The sequence below is a fragment of the Mobula birostris genome, chromosome 28, assembly GCF_030028105.1.
Source record: "Mobula birostris isolate sMobBir1 chromosome 28, sMobBir1.hap1, whole genome shotgun sequence".
Classification (NCBI taxonomy): domain Eukaryota; kingdom Metazoa; phylum Chordata; class Chondrichthyes; order Myliobatiformes; family Myliobatidae; genus Mobula; species Mobula birostris.
The window spans coordinates 19,737,906-19,756,058 of NC_092397.1; the positions used below are offsets into that span (position 1 = coordinate 19,737,906).

The following is an 18,153-nucleotide window of genomic DNA, read 5'->3' on the forward strand; positions in this document are numbered from 1 at the left end:
TCATAACCAATCGCTTGAAGCACTTCATAGCAATTGATGTCAGAGCCACAGGTCGGTAGTCATTCAGGCATTCCACCTTGCTCTTCTTCGGCACTGGAATTATCGTTGCATTCCTAAAACATGAGGGGATCTCAGTCTGAAGCAAGGAGCAGTTGAAGATGTCAGCAAACACTCCAGCTAGCTCACTTGCACAGGCCCGGAGAACCCGTCCCGGGACGCCATCTGGGCCCGTTGCCTTCCTTGGATTTATCTTCAGGAAGGCCCTTCTAACGTCCTCCTCGGTGACGATGAATCTCGATGCCACCAGGTCCGGTACATCCTCTTCTGTTCGAATCTTGCGTAGAATACGTTAAGTTCGTCAGGAAGAGAAGTGCCACAGTTATTGATATTCCCAGCCTTTTCTTTGCGCCCAGTGATCTCATTTTACCCTGCCATAGTCTACTGGCATCCCTCTGGTCGCCTGGGCTTCCAACTTGGCTCGATATTGCCTCTTGGCGCCCTTAATGGCTTTCCGGAGTTCACGTCTGGATTCCGTGTAGTGACTGGTATCCCTGGACCTAAAAGCTGCAGCTCTAGCCTTTAAAAGAGACTTGACCTTATAATTCATCCAAGGTTTCCGGTTAGGGAATACCTGGATCGTCTTGCGAGACACACAGTCCTCCGTGCATTTCCAAATAAAGTTCGTGACAGCTGAGGCATACTCATCGAGGTTAGCTGTCGAGTCCTTGAATACTAACCAGTCCACCAATTCAAAGCAGTCACGGAGGACTTCATCCGTTTCCCCCGTCCAATGCGACACTACATTTGACACCGTGACCTCCTGCTTCAGTTTCTGTTTGTAAGCCGGGAGGAGGAGTACGGCCTGATGGTCCGATTTTCTGAAGTGAGGTCGTGGGACTTAATTACGAATCTAAAACACAAAATAATTGTCTGCATAAGTATTCACCTCCTTTAATATGACACACCAAATCATCAGTGGTGCAGCCAATTAGTTTTCGAAGTTACATGATCAGTTAAATGGAGATGACCGTGTGCAGTCAAGGTGTTTCAATTGATTGTAGTAATAGTACACCTGTAAGTGGAAGGTCGAACTGCTGGTGAGTCAGTATCCTGGGGAAACTACACCGTGAAGACAAATCAACACTCCGAGCTGCTCTGCAAACAGGTAATTGAAAAACACAAGCCAGGAGATGGATACAAGAACATTTCCAAGTCACTGAATGCCCTTAGAGTATAGTTAAGTCACTCATCCAGAAGTGGGAAGAATATGGCACAGCTGTAAATCTGCCAAGAGCAGGCTGTCCTCAAAAACTGAGTGGCCATGCAAGAAGGGGCCAGTGGGGGAGGCCACCAAGAGACCTATGATAACTCTAGAGGAGTTACAAGCTTCAGTGGTGGGAGAGATTGTGCAAACATCAACTGTTGCCCGGGTGTTTCACCAGTCGCAGCTTTACGGGAGAGTGGCAGAGAAAAAGCCACTGTTGAAAAATGCTCTCATGAAATCTTGCCTGAAGTTTCCCAGAATTGTGGGGGACCCTGAAGTTAGTTGGACGAAGATTCTATGGTCTGATGAAAACAAAATTGAACTTCTTGACCATCACAAACACTAAGTTTGGAGTAAGCCAAACACTGCACAACATCAAAAACACACCATCCCTACCGTGAAGTGTGGTGGAGGCTGCATCATCCTGTGGGTATGCTTTACTGCAGCAGGCCCTGAAAGGCACGTAAAGGTAGAGGGTAAAATGAATGCAGCAAAATACAGGGAAATCCTGGAGGAAAACCAAATTCAGTCTTCAAATGAACTGCGACTTAGGAGAAAATTAATTTTCCACCAAGACAATGACTGCAAGCATAAAACCAAAGCTGCAAAGGAATGCCTTAAAACAACAAAGTTAATGTCCTGGAGTGGCTTTGTGAGAGTCCATACCTCAATCCAATTGGGAATTTGTGGCTGGACTTGAAAAGATCTGTTCAGTCACCAACCCATGCATTCTGACAGAGCTTCAGCAGTTTTGTAAAGAAGAATGGGGAAAATTGCAGTGTTCAGATGTACAAAGCTGATAGACACCTATCCACACAGACTGAACTGTAAATACTGTTAAAGGTGCATCAACTAATTACTGATTTGAAGGAGGTGAATACTAAGGCAATGAATTATTTTGTGTTTTATATTTACAATTAATTTAGATCACTTTGTGGAGATCTGCTTTCACTTTGACACCGTGGAGTCTTTTCTGTTGATCAGTGTCAAAAAAGCCAAATTAAATCCATTGCAAAACAATAAAACATAAAAACTTCTAAGGAGACTGAACATTTTATATAGGCACTGTATCCACTCCTTCACCAGCACGTTATGAACAAATCCACCCTGCTCATTTCCATTTTGCCGATTCAGTGTGGAACATTGAATACAGTGGAATATCAAATTCCCAGTCTCTGTAACCATGTCCCTGCAGCAGCTGTTAGATCAAACATATTCATTAGTACACAATATGGAACAGATGGCAACCTGCCCTTCGGCCCACAATATCTGCGCCAATCATAATAATGATCAGAATTTATAAAGTACTGGGGAGGTCTGACTGGAGTATTGTGAGCAGTTTTGGGCCATTGATCTTTGGAAGGATGAGCTGAAATCGGATGGGCTTCAAACGAAGTTCTCCAGATTGCTTCCAGGATTGAATGGCTTGTCATATGAAGAGTGTTTGATGGCTCTGGGCCTGTATTCACTGGAATTTCTGAACAATGAGGGGTGGCCCAATTGAAACATATTGAATGGTGAAAGGCAGTGATAAAGTGGATGTGCAGAAGATGGGAGTGTCTAATATCAGGACACAGCCTCGGAATAGAGGAGCATCCTTGTAGAATGTGGAGATGAGGAATTTCTTTAGCCAGAGAGTGTGGAATTTATTGCCACAGGGAGCTGTCAAGCCAGGACTTTATGTATATTTAAGGTGGAGGTTGATAGATTCTTGATTGGTCAGAGTATGAAGGGATACAGGGGAAAGGCAGGAGACTGGGGCTGAGAGGAAAAATGGATCAGCCACAATGAAATGTCGGAGCAGACTCGATGGGCCAAATGGTCGAATTCTGCTCCTATATCTCAGTCTGTGTCACTTCCTCAGAAACCGTAATCAATTTTATCAAGCGTGATCTGCCCACACAAAACCACGCTGATTGTCCCGAAGCAGGCTATGCCTTTCCCAAATGAGCATAAATCCTGTATCTCAATATCCTCCCCAGTAGCTTCTCTACCACAGAAATGAGGCTGCCTTGCCTATAGATTCCTGGATTCTTGTTATTTCCCTTCTTGATCAAAGCTGCAACATTTGCAACACTCCAGTCCTGTGGGACCTCACATGTTGTGATCGAGGACACATAGATCCTTGTCAAATCCCCAGCAATCTGCTCACTTGTTTCCTTCACTGTTGTAGGATATTTGCCTTCAGGCCCTGGAGTCTTATCCATCTTATTGCTTTTCAGACGTCCCAGCACAACCTCCCCCTTAATATCAACACATCTCTGCATATTAGCCTGTCTCACTCTGTTTTCAATTCCTTCACCTCGGTAAGTACTGACACAACGTACTCATTTAGTACCTCAGCCACTTGATCTGACTTCAACCACATCATTCCTCCTTTAATCTTGAGTCGACCTTTCCATTCTCTGGTTATCCTCGTTATATTAATACAAATCACAAGGCCTTGGGATTATCTTTGGTCCCACTCCACAAGGACTTGTTGTGGCCCCGATTTGGCCTTTCCTGGCTTTAGCATTTCCCCGCTATCTTTATATTCCAAAGGTACCCAGTCTGATTTTAGCTTCATAAACCTTCCATATCCTTTTGACTAAATTTAGGATCTCTCTGCTCATCCAAAGTTCCTTTACCTTACCATCCTTCTCCTCACTCCTCAGCAGAATATGATGATCCTCAGCTCAGAGTTGCTGGTCTTTAAACAACTCCCACATGTCAGATATGGACTTGTCTGACAGTGGCTGCTCCCAATCAATGCCCCTTGGCTCCTGTCTTCCTCTGTCCTGACTTGTCCTCCTGCAAATCAGTACCTTCATACAAGATCTAATTTTATTCTTACTCATAAGTAAAGAAAAGTTGTGATCACTGTTCCCAAAGTGTTCACTGACTCTTGGCTGTCAGCTAGCCTGGCCCGTTTCTCAAAACTAATTCCCGTAAGTTCTCAACTCTGGTTGGGCCCTGTACATAATGTTTCAAACACTCCTTGAATTCCCTGAACAAATCTTGCGCATCTAAGTATTGAGCAAGATCCAGTCAATTCTAGGGAAGATGAAGTCCCTCACTATGACAACCCTGTTGTTCTGCACCTCTCCATAAGCATCAACATATCTGATCCTCCACCTCCTGGTGGTTATTGGGGGCCAATACGATAATTCCATTAGTGTAACTGCAGATTGCCTCTGTAAATGAGCCTTCCAGTTTGCTGTGACATTCCCAGTGGGGTAACCTCTGCATCTTTTAACCCCCCACTCACATGTAAAACAATGAAACCCAGGAATGTTGAGCTGCCAGCCCTGTCCGTCCGATAACATAGTACTCCTAATGTTGAAATAAACTCGTTTCAGCCCATCAATCCCACCATGTTTATTAGCCTGACATTGGCTCTCGTTCTTTTCAGACTCTGTGTGAGGGAGTTTTGTTTTTCGCTGGAGCGCTTTGTGTCGGATGAATCGTTGGAAATTGGCGGGTGTGGTAAAGTGAAGGCGGAGCTGGACGATGAGAGGCCGCTCTCGGCTCTGTCCGTCACTCTGACTCTGTCTCCTCCCCTCCCCGCCTCTGTCTCTCTGCGCGTTTCTCGGGCAGGTCGGGGCGCTGTGTATAAAAGGAGACAGCAGCAGGCAGTTTGTCAGTGAGCAGCGACCTGAGTGAAGCAGCATCATGTCTGGCAGAGGGAAAGGAGGCAAAGGACTGGGCAAAGGCGGAGCCAAGCGGCACCGTAAAGTGCTCCGTGATAACATCCAGGGCATCACCAAACCGGCCATCCGCCGTCTGGCTCGCCGTGGTGGTGTAAAGCGGATCTCGGGTCTGATCTACGAGGAGACCCGCGGGGTGCTGAAGGTTTTCCTGGAGAATGTGATCCGGGATGCGGTCACCTACACTGAACACGCCAAGCGCAAGACGGTCACTGCCATGGATGTGGTGTACGCTCTGAAACGCCAGGGCCGCACTCTCTATGGCTTCGGCGGCTGAAAAACTCCCACTTCCTCCCGAGCACAAAACAAAGGCTCTTCTAAGAGCCACCCACCGCCTCACAGACGGAGCTGTATCCGCAACCTTTTAGATATTTTTTTATTTTATACTCAGCTAGGTTGCATTTGAAACAGATTGATCGATTCCGCATGGAACATACTTGAATTCTGCCTTTCCAGTCGGTGATTACCGCAAAACCTGCATTAGGATCGATCTTAATCCTCTTATCAGTTTTGAACAGAAATCAGTTCACTCGTTTGGAGAACGATTCCGTAGTTGTGCATTTAAATCTTAACTGAGGAAATTATATATTAAATTTATTAAATCAACCTGAAATTGTATAATTCGTCATACAATTAATTGTAAATAAAGTAATCAAGCACCGTTGCTGGGTGCTCTGAAATTGGCGGGCGATTTGAAATTAATTCTGCGCCATTCACTCTGCATGAATGAAGTCCGACCGCCCGCCAAATTTTTATTTGTGGTTAATTGTTATTCGCCGCCCGCCTACAGGAAATGAATCAACCAATCGTAGTAAGGAACCTTAATAGACTCCTGGTTCAGCCAATCAGAGCTGAAGGGCGGATCCTTTCCAACAGTATAAAACCCTGTCCCGGAGCGCGTTTTGTCTATCTTGTTCCTGTATTTCAGCCTGTGTTCTCGGTTGTGAAGGAGAATGGCCCGTACCAAGCAGACAGCGCGTAAATCGACCGGAGGGAAAGCTCCTCGCAAACAGTTGGCGACCAAAGCGGCGCGGAAGAGCGCTCCAGCCACCGGCGGAGTGAAGAAGCCTCATCGCTACCGGCCCGGCACCGTGGCTCTGCGGGAGATCCGGCGCTACCAGAAATCCACCGAGCTGCTCATCCGCAAACTTCCCTTCCAGCGCCTGGTGCGGGAGATCGCTCAGGACTTCAAAACCGATCTGCGCTTCCAGAGCTCGGCCGTCATGGCCTTGCAGGAGGCTAGCGAGGCTTACCTGGTCGGGCTGTTTGAGGACACTAACCTGTGCGCCATCCACGCCAAGCGAGTCACCATCATGCCCAAGGACATCCAGCTGGCCCGCCGCATCCGCGGGGAGCGCGCCTAAACCCGGCCTCCACACCCAGCACAAGAAAAGGCTCTTTTAAGAGCCACTACCACAGCAAAGGAAAGGGCTGTCGCTTGCTGATCTGTGTATTATCGTAGTGACGATCTGCCCTCCTGATGAGGTTGTTCGGTTTTTGCACTGATTGACCGCGATCATCAGCTGTTCTCTGCCGTCTGGTTGATTCAGCGAGGGACTGGAGATGAACGCGCTCCCTCCCCGTCAGGGTCTCACCTGGCCCTTCACTTCTCCCACTAACATGCCATGTACAGCTGCTGCGGCTGTTCTGTTTTGTTTGCTTTGGACATGCCCGGCTGTCCTTGGAGTGGGAGCATGCGGTCCCGATGGGTAGAGAGAGGGATTTCCGTGAGCGGTGACCCCAGGCAGTAGTGCTTATGTGTGAATAAACTTATGCAGTTTTGTGGCTCATACCTGATTGAAGGTCAGCCTGCAAAGTCACCGGGTAGTTTATCATACATCTTTCCCCTACAGTCCATCCCCAGAGACAGATCCCTCTCTCAAGACTCCCCCTCCCCTCTCACATAGGTTTCAGCAGTTCCCAATCAACTCAGCTGAATCGGGCCTTGGGATGCGAGGCGCGGAATCTCAGTCACGCTGTCCTGGAGCGGGAGAAGGAACTGGGCCTGCAGACTACCCCACCGGTCTCACTCTCTCTCACACACACAGCCCGAGTGAAACGCAGTGTTTCACTTCAAATCTGGGACGTGGCCGCACTGAATGTCAGAGTGGTACCGGGAATATCGGGTTTTATGCGAGAAGTTACCCCGCAAAACTCAGACTGACCCACAGCGGGAATCACAATATTCACGATCAGCTCTTTTCTGAGATGTGGGTGGCTCTGAGAAGAGCCGTTGGGTTCAAACACTTACAAACGGTATATCTCAATTCACTTTTTGACTGCTGTCTTCTTGGCCGCCTTCTTCTTCGGGGCTGCGAGTTTCTTGGGGCTCTTTGGCTTCGGCGCCGCTGGTTTCTTAGCTGCCGGTTTTTTAGCCGCTGGTTTCTTAGCAGCCGGTTTTTTAGCCGCTGGTTTCTTAGCTGCCGCCTTTTTAGCCGCTGGTTTCTTAGCTGCCGCCTTTTTAACCGCTGGTTTCTTCGCTGCCGCTTTCTTAGCCGCTGGGTTCTTGGCGCCAGATTTCTTGGTGGGAGATTTCTTGATGGCAGATTTCTTTACCGATGGCTTGTTCGCTTTCTTCACCGCTTTCACGGCACTTTTTCCTTGACCGGATTTAAAGGATCCCGAAAGACCTGCGCCCTTGGTCTGAACCAAGGAGCCGCTTTCCACTCTCTTCTTGATGCACATCCTGATCTGGGCGCGACGTTTTCCCACATCGACACCGCTGCTGGTCAGAGCCTTCATGATGGCCATAGCGGACATCCCCTTCCTATCGCGACAATCCGCCACAATCTTATCGATTTGTTCGCCCAGCTTGGGACCGGCTGGTTTGCTCCGGGCGGCCGCCTTCTTCTTGGGACTCTTCTTTGCGGCGGCGGGTGCGGCTGGAGGAGCCGTTTCGGCGGGTGCTGTCTCGGCCATGTCGGCGACTCTGGAAAATCCTTCTCACAATCTGACTGAATGAGAACTAAAGCGAAAGGCGGCGGCACAGAGCAATTTAAAGGCAGCGAGCGGACGGGGCGGAGACATCCTCCTGTCAGTTCCCGGAGACTTCATTTTTCTGTGTTTCTCTCTCCTCAAAATTTCTCCGATTCCAATTGAAATCGGACACTCCGGAGACTCGGACTGGTCCCTGCCCGTCACTGAGGCCCGAAAGTTCGCTGGAAAGAGAGTTTAATCGGGATTAAAGGCAACACTTTCTATTTTAACCCGTTTCATTACTGCACTGCCCGCGATCTCTCTCCATATTGTTGACCTGTTCTCTGGTTTTCGGCTGAAATTTTGAAACGATCTAAAACTTTGTGGTTAATTCCTGCTTCGGGACTGAGCTGGGGAGTGGGGCCATCCCGTAACAGAGAAATCTTTTCATTTTGTACAGGAGGCACTGGGAAATCCGGCGATGTGTTCGGACCCACAAACACAGTGATACTCGTCTAAGCCGCCCGCCGCTTTAAAACACTCTCTGAATCAGCAAGTCAGGCAGCATCAATGGTGAGAATAAACATCGACATTTCGGGTCGAGACCCTTCATCAGGACTCTGATGGGAGATGCTGCCTGACTTGCTGGGTTCCTCCAGCATTTTGTCCGCGTTGTCGCGATTCCCAGAATCTCTTGGCATTATACTGACACATTGTTCACCTCTGCACCTTCAGAGGCCTGTACTGCTGTCAGAATAAAACGACAGGTTCCTCGTCATATAACACGGTGATAAATCTAATTCTGATTCCAAGGATTAAAGGACAAAGGACATTGTCTGGCCAAACTCTCTGTGTAACTGAGAACCTCGGGTCCGGGAAACATCCTTGGAAATCTTTTCTACACTCTCCCCAGTTTAACCCCGTTTCCTAGAACAGTGATAAGAGCTGCACACAATACGGCAAGTGTGGCCGCCAGTCACTTCCACAACTGTAACATAATGTCGCAACTGATATATTCTATCCCCTGACTAATGAACGCCAGCATGTGAAACCCCGTTCTTCACCACCCTGTCTACCAGTGACACAACTTTCAATGAACTGTGTGTACACTTTACCGCTAAATCTCTCCGGCCCATTCCAGTCCCCAATGACCGATCTTTCATAGTGTAAGTTCTACACTGGTTTGACTTTCCAATATGCACCGCCTCACACTTATCTGTATTGAAATGCATTTGCCACACTTGACCCTCTTCCCTAAATGAGCACGATCACCCTGTAATCAGCGACAACCTACCAAGTAAAGTTGAGGGAAGTTATTCCAACTCATTAATAAACCTTTTGTGCACTGGCATTGATCAGTGAAGGTGATTAGTATCAAAATCAAGTTCATTATCACGGACATATGTCATTAACTTTGTTGTTTTGCTACAGCAGTACAGAGCAATTTCTAAAAAAGTTAAAATAAGAAATATATAATAAACAGTGTAAAAAGAGGATCAGGGAGGGGTGTGAGTCCGAAGATGAGAATAGGAAACCTAAACCTTGTCCATTCTTGCCTCTTTTACTCTTCATATATCTGAAAATAAATCTTTTTGTATCTTGTTTCTATTATTGGCCAGTTACTTTCATAATTCATCTGACTTCTGCATCTTGCTATTTTAGTTGTGCTCTTTTCTTTTTTTAAGTTTCATTATCCTTTAGCTTCCCAGTAATTTTGGTGATATTCTTTGCCCTCTCATGTTCTTTTATGCTGCCTTTGTCTTCTGTTGTTAGTGATGGTTGCCTCATCCTCCCTTTCAAATACTGTTTCTGCTGAGGGATGAACCGATCCTGTGTCTGCCAAATTTCTCCTGGAGACTGAAACTTTTCATACAAGGTAATCTGAGGAAGTTGAAATGCCCAACTGCTGTAAGCTTGTTCCCATTACCCCTCTGTGTGATTTACCAAGATGTCTGCTGCACAATATCTGAGCCAATTGGGAGGCTGGTAGTATAATCCCATCAAAATCATCATTCATCATTTTATTTAAAACCTATACTTACAAGACCTCATCAAAACCCCTCTTATTACTGCAACACACATCAAAGTTGCTGGTGAATGCAGCAGGCCAGGTAGCATCTCTAGGAAGAGGTACAGCAACCTTGATGTGTGTTGCTTGGATTTCCAGCATCTGCAGAATTCCTCATGTTTACCCTCTTATTACTGCAGTGTTGGTCTCCTTAATCAAAGATGCAACATCCCCAACTCGTAAGGTAGCTTTTAAATGTTTGCCCTTCACCTTAAACAATTACCCTGTAAATTTAGGCTTCCCTACCCTGACACAAAGGACAGTCACCAGACGGCTCCTTACTCTCTCAGGAGAGAGAAAGAGAGTCCCAGTCTGTCCAAGTTTCTGCTGATAATTAAGGTCCTCCAGTGTCAGTAACATCCTCATCAAACTTCCCTCCACACTTTCCAGCTTCATGACATCCTTCCTGCAACTGGATGATCAGAACTGTGCAAAATACAGTGTGGTCTCACTTTGACTTTTACGGTTGTCATACAGCATCCCAAATTCTCTACTCGGTTCCCTGATTAATGAACACAAATAGGCCAAACACCACCTTCACCATCCTGACTACCTGTGTTGTCACTTTCAGTGAATGATGTTTCTGTATTTCATGGACCCTCTGTTCTGTAATACTTACTCTCCAAGGGACAAGAATTTACTGTGCAGATCCTTCCCGAGTTGAACCTCTCGTAATGCAACACCTCACACTTGTCCACGTCAATATCCTTCTGCCATTCTTTGGCCGACTTCCCCAGTTAATCTCGATCCCATTGTACTCTCAAAGAATCTTCCCTGTCCACTCTACCATCAACATTGCTGTCATCCGCAAACTCACTAATCACATTAAGTACAATGTCAGAGAAATTGTTAACATCGATGACAAATGACAGTATGAGCACCGATCCCTGTGACTGTCACTGGTCAGAGGCCTCCAACCTGAATAACAAGCTGCCATGACCACCCTCTGACTCCTTCCACCAAGACAAGTATCTTGTCTGGCATCCCCTCTGCTCTAAATGTGTAATACAAAAGAAATAAAGATTAAATCAAAATATATCTACCTACGGCCTACATCTCTCAGAAGAGACGAAACCTCAACTCCTCACTCCAATTCTGTCCCACTCATACAATGACCGCTCTGTTTAAATCTAACTTCTTTTTATTGGATCTTGCCACCTTCCAAATTACGGGCAATCAAAAGTTTCCTTGGGAATTGTGACATGCAAAATGTGCCAACTGCCCAGGTTCACTTCATCAAACTCCCTCTCCCTTTACATAATCTGATAACTGTGTGGGACTGTGGCACTCAAAACTGTGGACTACAGGAAACCATGCCTGCACTGTTCTACAAGGCCACAAATGATTAAAAAAAACACTGTATAACAAACACTGGAATTCCCTAATTGAGATGAATAGGGAGACGGGGTAACTGAAAAGATTCAAACAGAAGGAAGGTAAATGTTTGTAAAATCAGGGAAGTAAGATTGACATACAAGGAAGGCTGATGGCAGATCAGCCTTTATATGGAATTGTGGGTGAGGGATTAAGAGAGGACACACTGGAGGGTTCATCCAGTGAGACAATGTGGATGGAGCTCAGGATAAGAGAGGTGCATTCACTGATGGGATTATACCACAGGCCTCCCAAATGCCAGCAGGAGATAAAGGAACAGAAATGTAGCAGGTAATGAAAGATGTAAAAGCAACAGGGTAGTTGCAGTGGGTGATAAATTTCCCCAATGTTGACTGGGACTCCCTTAGAGTCAGGGGCTTAGATATCACCAAATATGTTAGAAGAATACTGGGATGTTACTTAACATAGAAGTGGATAGTCTAACCTGGGAAGGGGGTCAGAGAAAACATTGTATTGGGAAATGAGCCTGGCCATTGATAGAAGTTTCATTTTGGGAACGGTAAATAAGGACAAGACTGGACCCGGTGGTAATGTGGTCATTTGGGGTACAGTTAATTGCAACTGTCTACATTGAACATGTAAATGATGTTTAAAAGCAATCGGGTCAGAATTCAGACAGAACTGTTTCTATGAGGAGGAAACACAAGGATGGTAAGGTCTGGCAGAGGGGCATAGTGAGAGATGTTATGAATTCAGACTGAAAGAAAATGAAGAATAAGGAATATTTCAGAAGTAGAAATTGGAGAAGGCCTCTGGCAACATGAAACAAGTAAGAGAGAAGTTAGAGAGAGAATCAGAAGTGTGAAACGGGAAGAAGAAATAACTTTGGTGAGAAGGGGCACTGCGGAGAGGGTACGACAACACAAGCACAGAGGAGAGAATTTATGTCTGAAGTGTGCGAGGGACTAAACCAGTACTTCTCATCAGTATTCATCAGTGTGGTCATGGAGGATAGTGAGATCAGAGAAGGGAATGCTGATATTCCAGGGCATGTTGTTCCTCAGGCAATGGAGACAAATTACAGATTGGTGAGTCTTGGATCAATGTTCGGGAAATTATTCGAGAATATTATTAGAGATAGGATCTCTAATAAAAGTTAGGAGGGTAAAAGGAGGATATCATGAGTCAGAAGGCAAAGTGAGCAAAATCCAAGAGATTCTCTTGGTATATTCATAGGGCAAGGTAAGTTAGACACAGAATCGTTCTCCTTGGAGGTGAACATGGCCATCTGTGTGTGGAGGCAAATGAAATAGGAGAGGCTATCCACGAATATTTCTGACAGTTATTTCACCATTGCAAAAATTCTTTAAGGTTGTTAAATCTCCAGGGCCTTATCAGGTACATTCTCGTACTTTGTGGGAAGCTGGAGAATACACTGTGGAGGCCAGGGGAGAGATTATTTTGCTTCATCTCAGGCACCAGTTGAGGTTGCACATGATTGGACAGGGTGACTAATGTGGAATTGATAGTTTTGAGGCCAAGACTGTGGATGATATGAAGAGACAGGCAGTGTTGAGGAAGCAGGGAGTCTGCAGTAGCACTTGACAGATTTAGAGAATGGACAAGGAAGTGCCAGATAAAATACAGCGTAAGGAAGTGTGTGGTCATGTACTCTGGTAGGAGGAATAACAGCCTAGGCTCTTTCTAATCAGGGAGAGAACAGAAATCAGTTGTGTGAAGGGTCTTAGTGCACGATTCCCTAAAGGTTAATGTACACATTGAGTTGGTAGTGAGGAAGGCAAATGTAATACTTGCATGCATTTCAAGAGAACTAGAAAATAAAAACAAGGATCTAATGCTGAGGCTTTGGTCAGACCTTATTTGGAGTATCATGAGCAGGGTTGGGTAACTTTTCTAAGAAAGGACGTGCTGGCATTGCAGAGGCTGTAGTGGAAATTCACGAGAATGATCCCAGGACTGAAAGAGTTAGGATATAATAATCATTTGATAATCTGGGCCTGTACTCACTGGAGTCTAGAAGAATGAGGGAGAATCTTATAGAAACACATTGAATATTGAACGGCCTAGATAGCATTGATGTGAGAGGATGTTTCCAATAATGGAGGAATCTAGAACCAAACCACACCATCAATAAAAAGATGCCCCTCTAGAATAGAGATGAGTAATTTCTTTAGTCAGAAGGTGATGAATCAATGGATTTCATTTCCACAGGCAGCCATAAAGGCAGTCAGTGGGTTTATTTAAAGCAGAGGTTAGTAGATTTTTAATTATTATTAAGGGTATCAAAGTTTATGGGTAGAAGGCAGGAGAATGGGGTTGAGAGGGATATATGATGGAATGGCAGAACAGACTGAATGGGCCAAAAGGCCTAATCCTGCTCCTGTGACTTCAGGACTGATGGTTTATGCGGTGCCATTGTTCAAAAAGGGTAGTGGAAACTACAGGCCCATCAGTCTGTAATTTGTTGGAAGAGTTTCTGATGAACAGGATCCACCAAAATTTGGTTTGATTCAAGACAGTCAGCACAGTTTTGTGCAAGGAAAATTATGTCTGGTAATTTCTTGCAGCCCTTTGAGGGGTTTCACAAGGACGTAGATGAGGTTAGGGCTGTGGATGTTGTCTATATGGACATTAGCCAGGCCTTTGACTATAGTCTGGAAGGTTAGATCTAGAAACTGGAATCTGGGGAGATAGTTGATTGATTCCATAATTGCCTCCGTGACAGGAGGCAGAGGCTGATGGTTGAGGGTTGTGTCTCAGACTGGAGCTGTCTGTCTAGTGGTGTGCCACTGGGTGACAGGACCTTTGTTGTTTGCAATTTATATAAATAATGTCCATGTGAATGTGTAATTCACTGAAAGTGACGTCTCAGCTAGATACGGTGGTGAAGATGGGGTTTGATCTGCTGGCTTTCATCATTCATGTCACTGAGTACAAGAGTTGGGAAGAAGTGTTGCAGATACACAAGTCTTCGGTGAGGACTGATTAAAGGAAACCATGCTGACTTTGGCCTATTTTTTCATGTGTTGCCAAGTACCCGAAAATACATCCTTGACAATTGACTCCATCATCTTCCCAACCATTGAGATCAGACTAGCTGGCCTACGATTTGCTTTCTTCTGCTCTCCTCTCTTCTTTAAGAGTGGATGACCTTTGCAATTTTCCTGTTCTGTGGAACCACACCAGAATCCAGAGATTATGGGAAGATTATTACTAAAACTGCCACAATCTCTTCAGCCACATCTTTCATAGAACTGGTGTAGATAATCTGGTCCAAGTGAATTCTCTACCTTCAGACCTTTCAGTTTCTCAAGGACCATCTCCCTAGTAAAGGCAAAATCACTCATTTCTGCCCCCTGATTCTCTTGAATTTCCAGCAGACTGCTAATATCGTCCCCAGTGAAGACTGATGCACAATACTTATTCAGTTTGTCTGCCATTTTCCTGTACCCCATTACTACCTCTCCAGTAACATCTTCCAATGAACCAATATCTACTTTTGCCTCTCTTTTACACTTTGTATATCTGAAGAAACTTTTGGTATCCTCTTTAATACCAGTGGCTAGCTTACCTTTGTATTCCAACTTTTCCCTCTCTTCATGACTTTTTTTGTTGGTTTTAAAAGTTGTAAATACTCTGAGAGTCAGGGACATCTCGGAGCAGATACAGAACAGGGGGATGGTGTTCATTCAGCCAGAGATGGTGATTCACATCAGTACCAATGGACAGGTAGAAAAGGGATGATGTCCCACAGGGAGTTAGGGAAGAAGTTATGGAGCAGAACCTGAAATGTTGTAATCTCCAGTTTACTCCTAGTGCCCTGTGGTGGTAGGGATACAAACAGAAAGTGAGAGCTGATGAATGTGTGGCTAAGGAGCTGATACAGGGACAGGGTTTCAGGATTACGGAACATTGGAACCTCTTCTGGTGCTGGGGTGACATTTACAAGAGGGATGGTTTGCAGTTTCACTGGAGGGCAGTCAGGATCATGAGGTTCATTGCTGCTCCCTATGAGGGTTGAAACGAGATTGACAGGGGGATGTGAAACAGAACACCAGTCACTGAACGGAGAGATTGAAGCTGAGTTAGATGCCAGGCACAGCAATATGTAACGATGGATTTTGAGGCAAATCCACATCTGACCTGGAGTTTGTTTAAAGACCAGTGCAGTGTTTCAGGGCCAGTTTTTTCCAGTAAGAGGGAGGGTCAAGGATGGCAAGGTTCAGGAACCTTGGATGATGAGACAGGAAGTTAATTTAATCAAGGAGGAGGAAGAAGCATAAGTAAGGCTTAGGAATCTGTAATCAAACAGGGTGTTTGAGGACTATATTTAAAAAATAGGGGAACTCAAGAACATTCGGAGAGCTGGAAACACTGATGAAAAATCTCCGGCAAGTAGGATTGAAGATAATCCCATTGCATTCCATACATTCGTTGTGGTGAAAAGGATACCTAGGGCTGCACTTTGGGAGATCCAACATCAAGGGTGTGTACACAGTTAATGGCAGGAACATTAACAGTATTAACAAAGAGAAGGATGTCGAGGTTCAGAGATATTGGCTCCCTAAAACTGGAAGCACAGGTTGACAGGGAGGTAAAGTTGGTGTATGGTATGTTTACCTTCATCAGGCAAGGCACTGAGTTCAAGCCCCAGGACATGATGTTACAGGTTTATAAAATGCTGGTTAGGCCACATTGAGAGTATCGTGTTCAGTTCTGATCACCTCAATATAGGAAGCATGTGGAGGGTTTGGAGCAGGATGTCTGGAGGAGGTGTGCACTGAGGAGAGGCTCGACATGCTGAAACTTTTTGCTTCTGGAGTGGCGTCGGCTCAGGAGAGATTTGATAGATACCTGTGGAATTTTGTGGTCATGGTTGGTGTAGACAGCCAGTAATATTTTTCACAGAAGGCATGTATTTAAGCTCAGAGGAAGAAAGTGAAGACAACAGATTGATGGAGACATGGAATGCACTGCCAGGGGTGGTGGCAGAGGCAGAGAGCACAGGAGTATTTAAGGAAATCTTAGACAGTCACAAGAATATGTAGAGAAGGGCCAAAGGGCCACTCCTGTACTGTCCTTTGTTCTTTGAACAGCAGATGGCCTCTGGGCATGGATCCGTGCAGGAGACTGGGATATTATATCCCCAACACAAAAATGGTTGTCGGAGGGGCAGGACCGGCAGCTCAGTTTCACAGTACAAATGCTACAGGTACGATGGAGTGGAGGGGAGAGAAGAGAAGGCGGAGATGTGTTTGACCAGAGAGAACATCTCAGTGGTACTTAGAGAAGACATCCCTGGGGGTTGCCGCATCATGTATACTGGGACCGCCGCACTGCAAAAGGGTTGGTGGCGCAGAATTTATTCTGTGCGTCCAGTTTTATCAATCAGTATTTAGAAGTTCCTACTAGAGACAGGACAGCACTGAACCTCCTTGTCGATCCACCCACTCCCTCCCTTTTCTTCCTGGCACAAACAAAAGTCTGTATCAGAGCGACCCACCGCCTCACAGAGGGAGCCGTGTCTCGGGAGATCTGACCAAACTGACCCTTTCTTTGCAAATGTTCATTTATATTTCAGAGACCCAGGCGGACGAGATTTTCAGTAAATACTGTCAGTTCCATATGGTAAATGTACTTTTGTAGATAAATGTAAAGCTGCAAATCAATATTGTTCTGTGAAGCGATGGGAATTGCTCATGAAGCGATCAGCGGAACGGTCCAGGGTCAACCCGCAATGTGAAACCCAGACAACGCGGTTTCAGGTCATGAAGACCAGAATCGTTCAATGATTGGAGATTAAATTCACCCTCCGGGGGCTGACTCTGAAAGTTCATTTCCCCACCCCGCAAGGGGAGAGAGCTCCATTCAGCCAGCAGAGAGGGGAAATGAGTCAGGGCGGAGCGGACCGCGTACTGTGCAGACTTATACCGGTTTAATTCGCGGAAGAAACACGACGGAAGGAGAGAAAACGTTACCAGGGATGCCTCCGATCGGGGCCGTGTCAGATACACAGCCGAGTTACTACGAACGGCAATCACCCGCTGTTCAGCCCTTCCACAGACACTGTGAGTGGCTCTGAAAAGAGCCTTTGGATAAATAGGTCCAGCTTACGTCGCCTCACTTACTGGCACCGCCGGTTTTCTTGGGCAACAGCACAGCCTGGATATTGGGTAACACACCGCCCTGAGCGATAGTCACCCCTCCCAGCAGCTTGTTCAGCTCCTCGTCGTTGCGGACGGCCAGCTGCAGGTGTCGGGGGATGATGCGGGTCTTCTTATTGTCCCGGGCTGCATTACCGGCCAATTCGAGGATTTCGGCTGTCAGATACTCGAGCACAGCAGCCAGATAAACAGGGGCTCCGGCACCCACCCGCTCAGCATAGTTGCCCTTTCTTAAGAGTCGATGAACCCGGCCGACCGGGAACTGCAGTCCAGCCCGAGATGAGCGAGATTTGGCCTTGGACCGAACTTTGCCGGCGCCGCTTTTTCCACGTCCAGACATTTTCAAAGTCACAGTAACCGCTCCAACGACAGTGACGGAATGTTCACCCCACCCCAGCTCGCCTTTTTATACCTTCTTTGAGAATGCAAACTAATGCTTGTGATTGGTTTAATGCTGCTTGTTTTAATTGGTGAAAAGAAACAGCCCAATCGACGAAGTGCCTTAATCACCAATCAAGAGCCCGTAAAGGCAGAAGCGCGGAGTGTAACCATCTCCTCCCCAAAGTACTCTGAAAATTGGAAAAAGCCCGCCAAAAAAACTCATTGTTCAAATGTAATCTGAAATTAAATCATTGCTGATCTGTTTGAGGACTGGGTCTTCGTATTTCCCCCTGTTACTGAAACCGGGCACATTTAATG

General features: G+C 46.0%; 4 protein-coding genes across 4 annotated transcripts in view; 2 read left to right on the top strand and 2 right to left on the bottom strand.

Moving 5' to 3' along the window:
* The first annotated feature begins 4,836 nt into the window (after positions 1–4,836).
* Positions 4,837–5,554, top strand: LOC140189084 (histone H4). Its single transcript, XM_072245785.1, has one exon. The coding sequence runs from the start codon at positions 4,916–4,918 to the stop codon at positions 5,225–5,227; it is 312 nt and encodes a 103-aa protein (XP_072101886.1). The 5' UTR covers positions 4,837–4,915; the 3' UTR covers positions 5,228–5,554.
* Positions 5,555–5,879: 325 nt separating this feature from the next.
* Positions 5,880–6,314, top strand: LOC140188965 (histone H3). Its single transcript, XM_072245625.1, has one exon. It carries the CDS (start codon positions 5,904–5,906, stop codon positions 6,312–6,314), a length of 411 nt encoding a protein of 136 aa, XP_072101726.1. The 5' UTR covers positions 5,880–5,903.
* Positions 6,315–7,189: 875 nt separating this feature from the next.
* LOC140188971 (histone H1-like) lies at positions 7,190–7,894 on the bottom strand. The gene has a single exon (XM_072245632.1). It carries the CDS (start codon positions 7,867–7,869, stop codon positions 7,219–7,221), a length of 651 nt encoding a protein of 216 aa, XP_072101733.1. The 5' UTR covers positions 7,870–7,894; the 3' UTR covers positions 7,190–7,218.
* A 9,516-nt stretch (positions 7,895–17,410) lies between these two features.
* The window catches only part of LOC140189355 (uncharacterized), a 944,498-nt gene continuing 943,755 nt past the window's right edge, over positions 17,411–18,153 (bottom strand). Inside the window, exon 3 of the mRNA XM_072246099.1 lies at positions 17,411–17,814. Coding sequence (XP_072102200.1) covers positions 17,411–17,814 — 404 coding nt within the window. The remainder of the gene's footprint in view (positions 17,815–18,153) is intronic.

What these genes read in the sequence shown, in the direction of transcription:
- LOC140189084 (XM_072245785.1), top strand. Translation starts at nt 4,916, where the DNA reads ATGTCTGGCAGAGGGAAAGGAGGCAAAGGACTGGGCAAAGGCGGAGCC.
- LOC140188965 (XM_072245625.1), top strand. Translation starts at nt 5,904, where the DNA reads ATGGCCCGTACCAAGCAGACAGCGCGTAAATCGACCGGAGGGAAAGCT.
- LOC140188971 (XM_072245632.1), bottom strand. Translation starts at nt 7,869, where the DNA reads ATGGCCGAGACAGCACCCGCCGAAACGGCTCCTCCAGCCGCACCCGCC.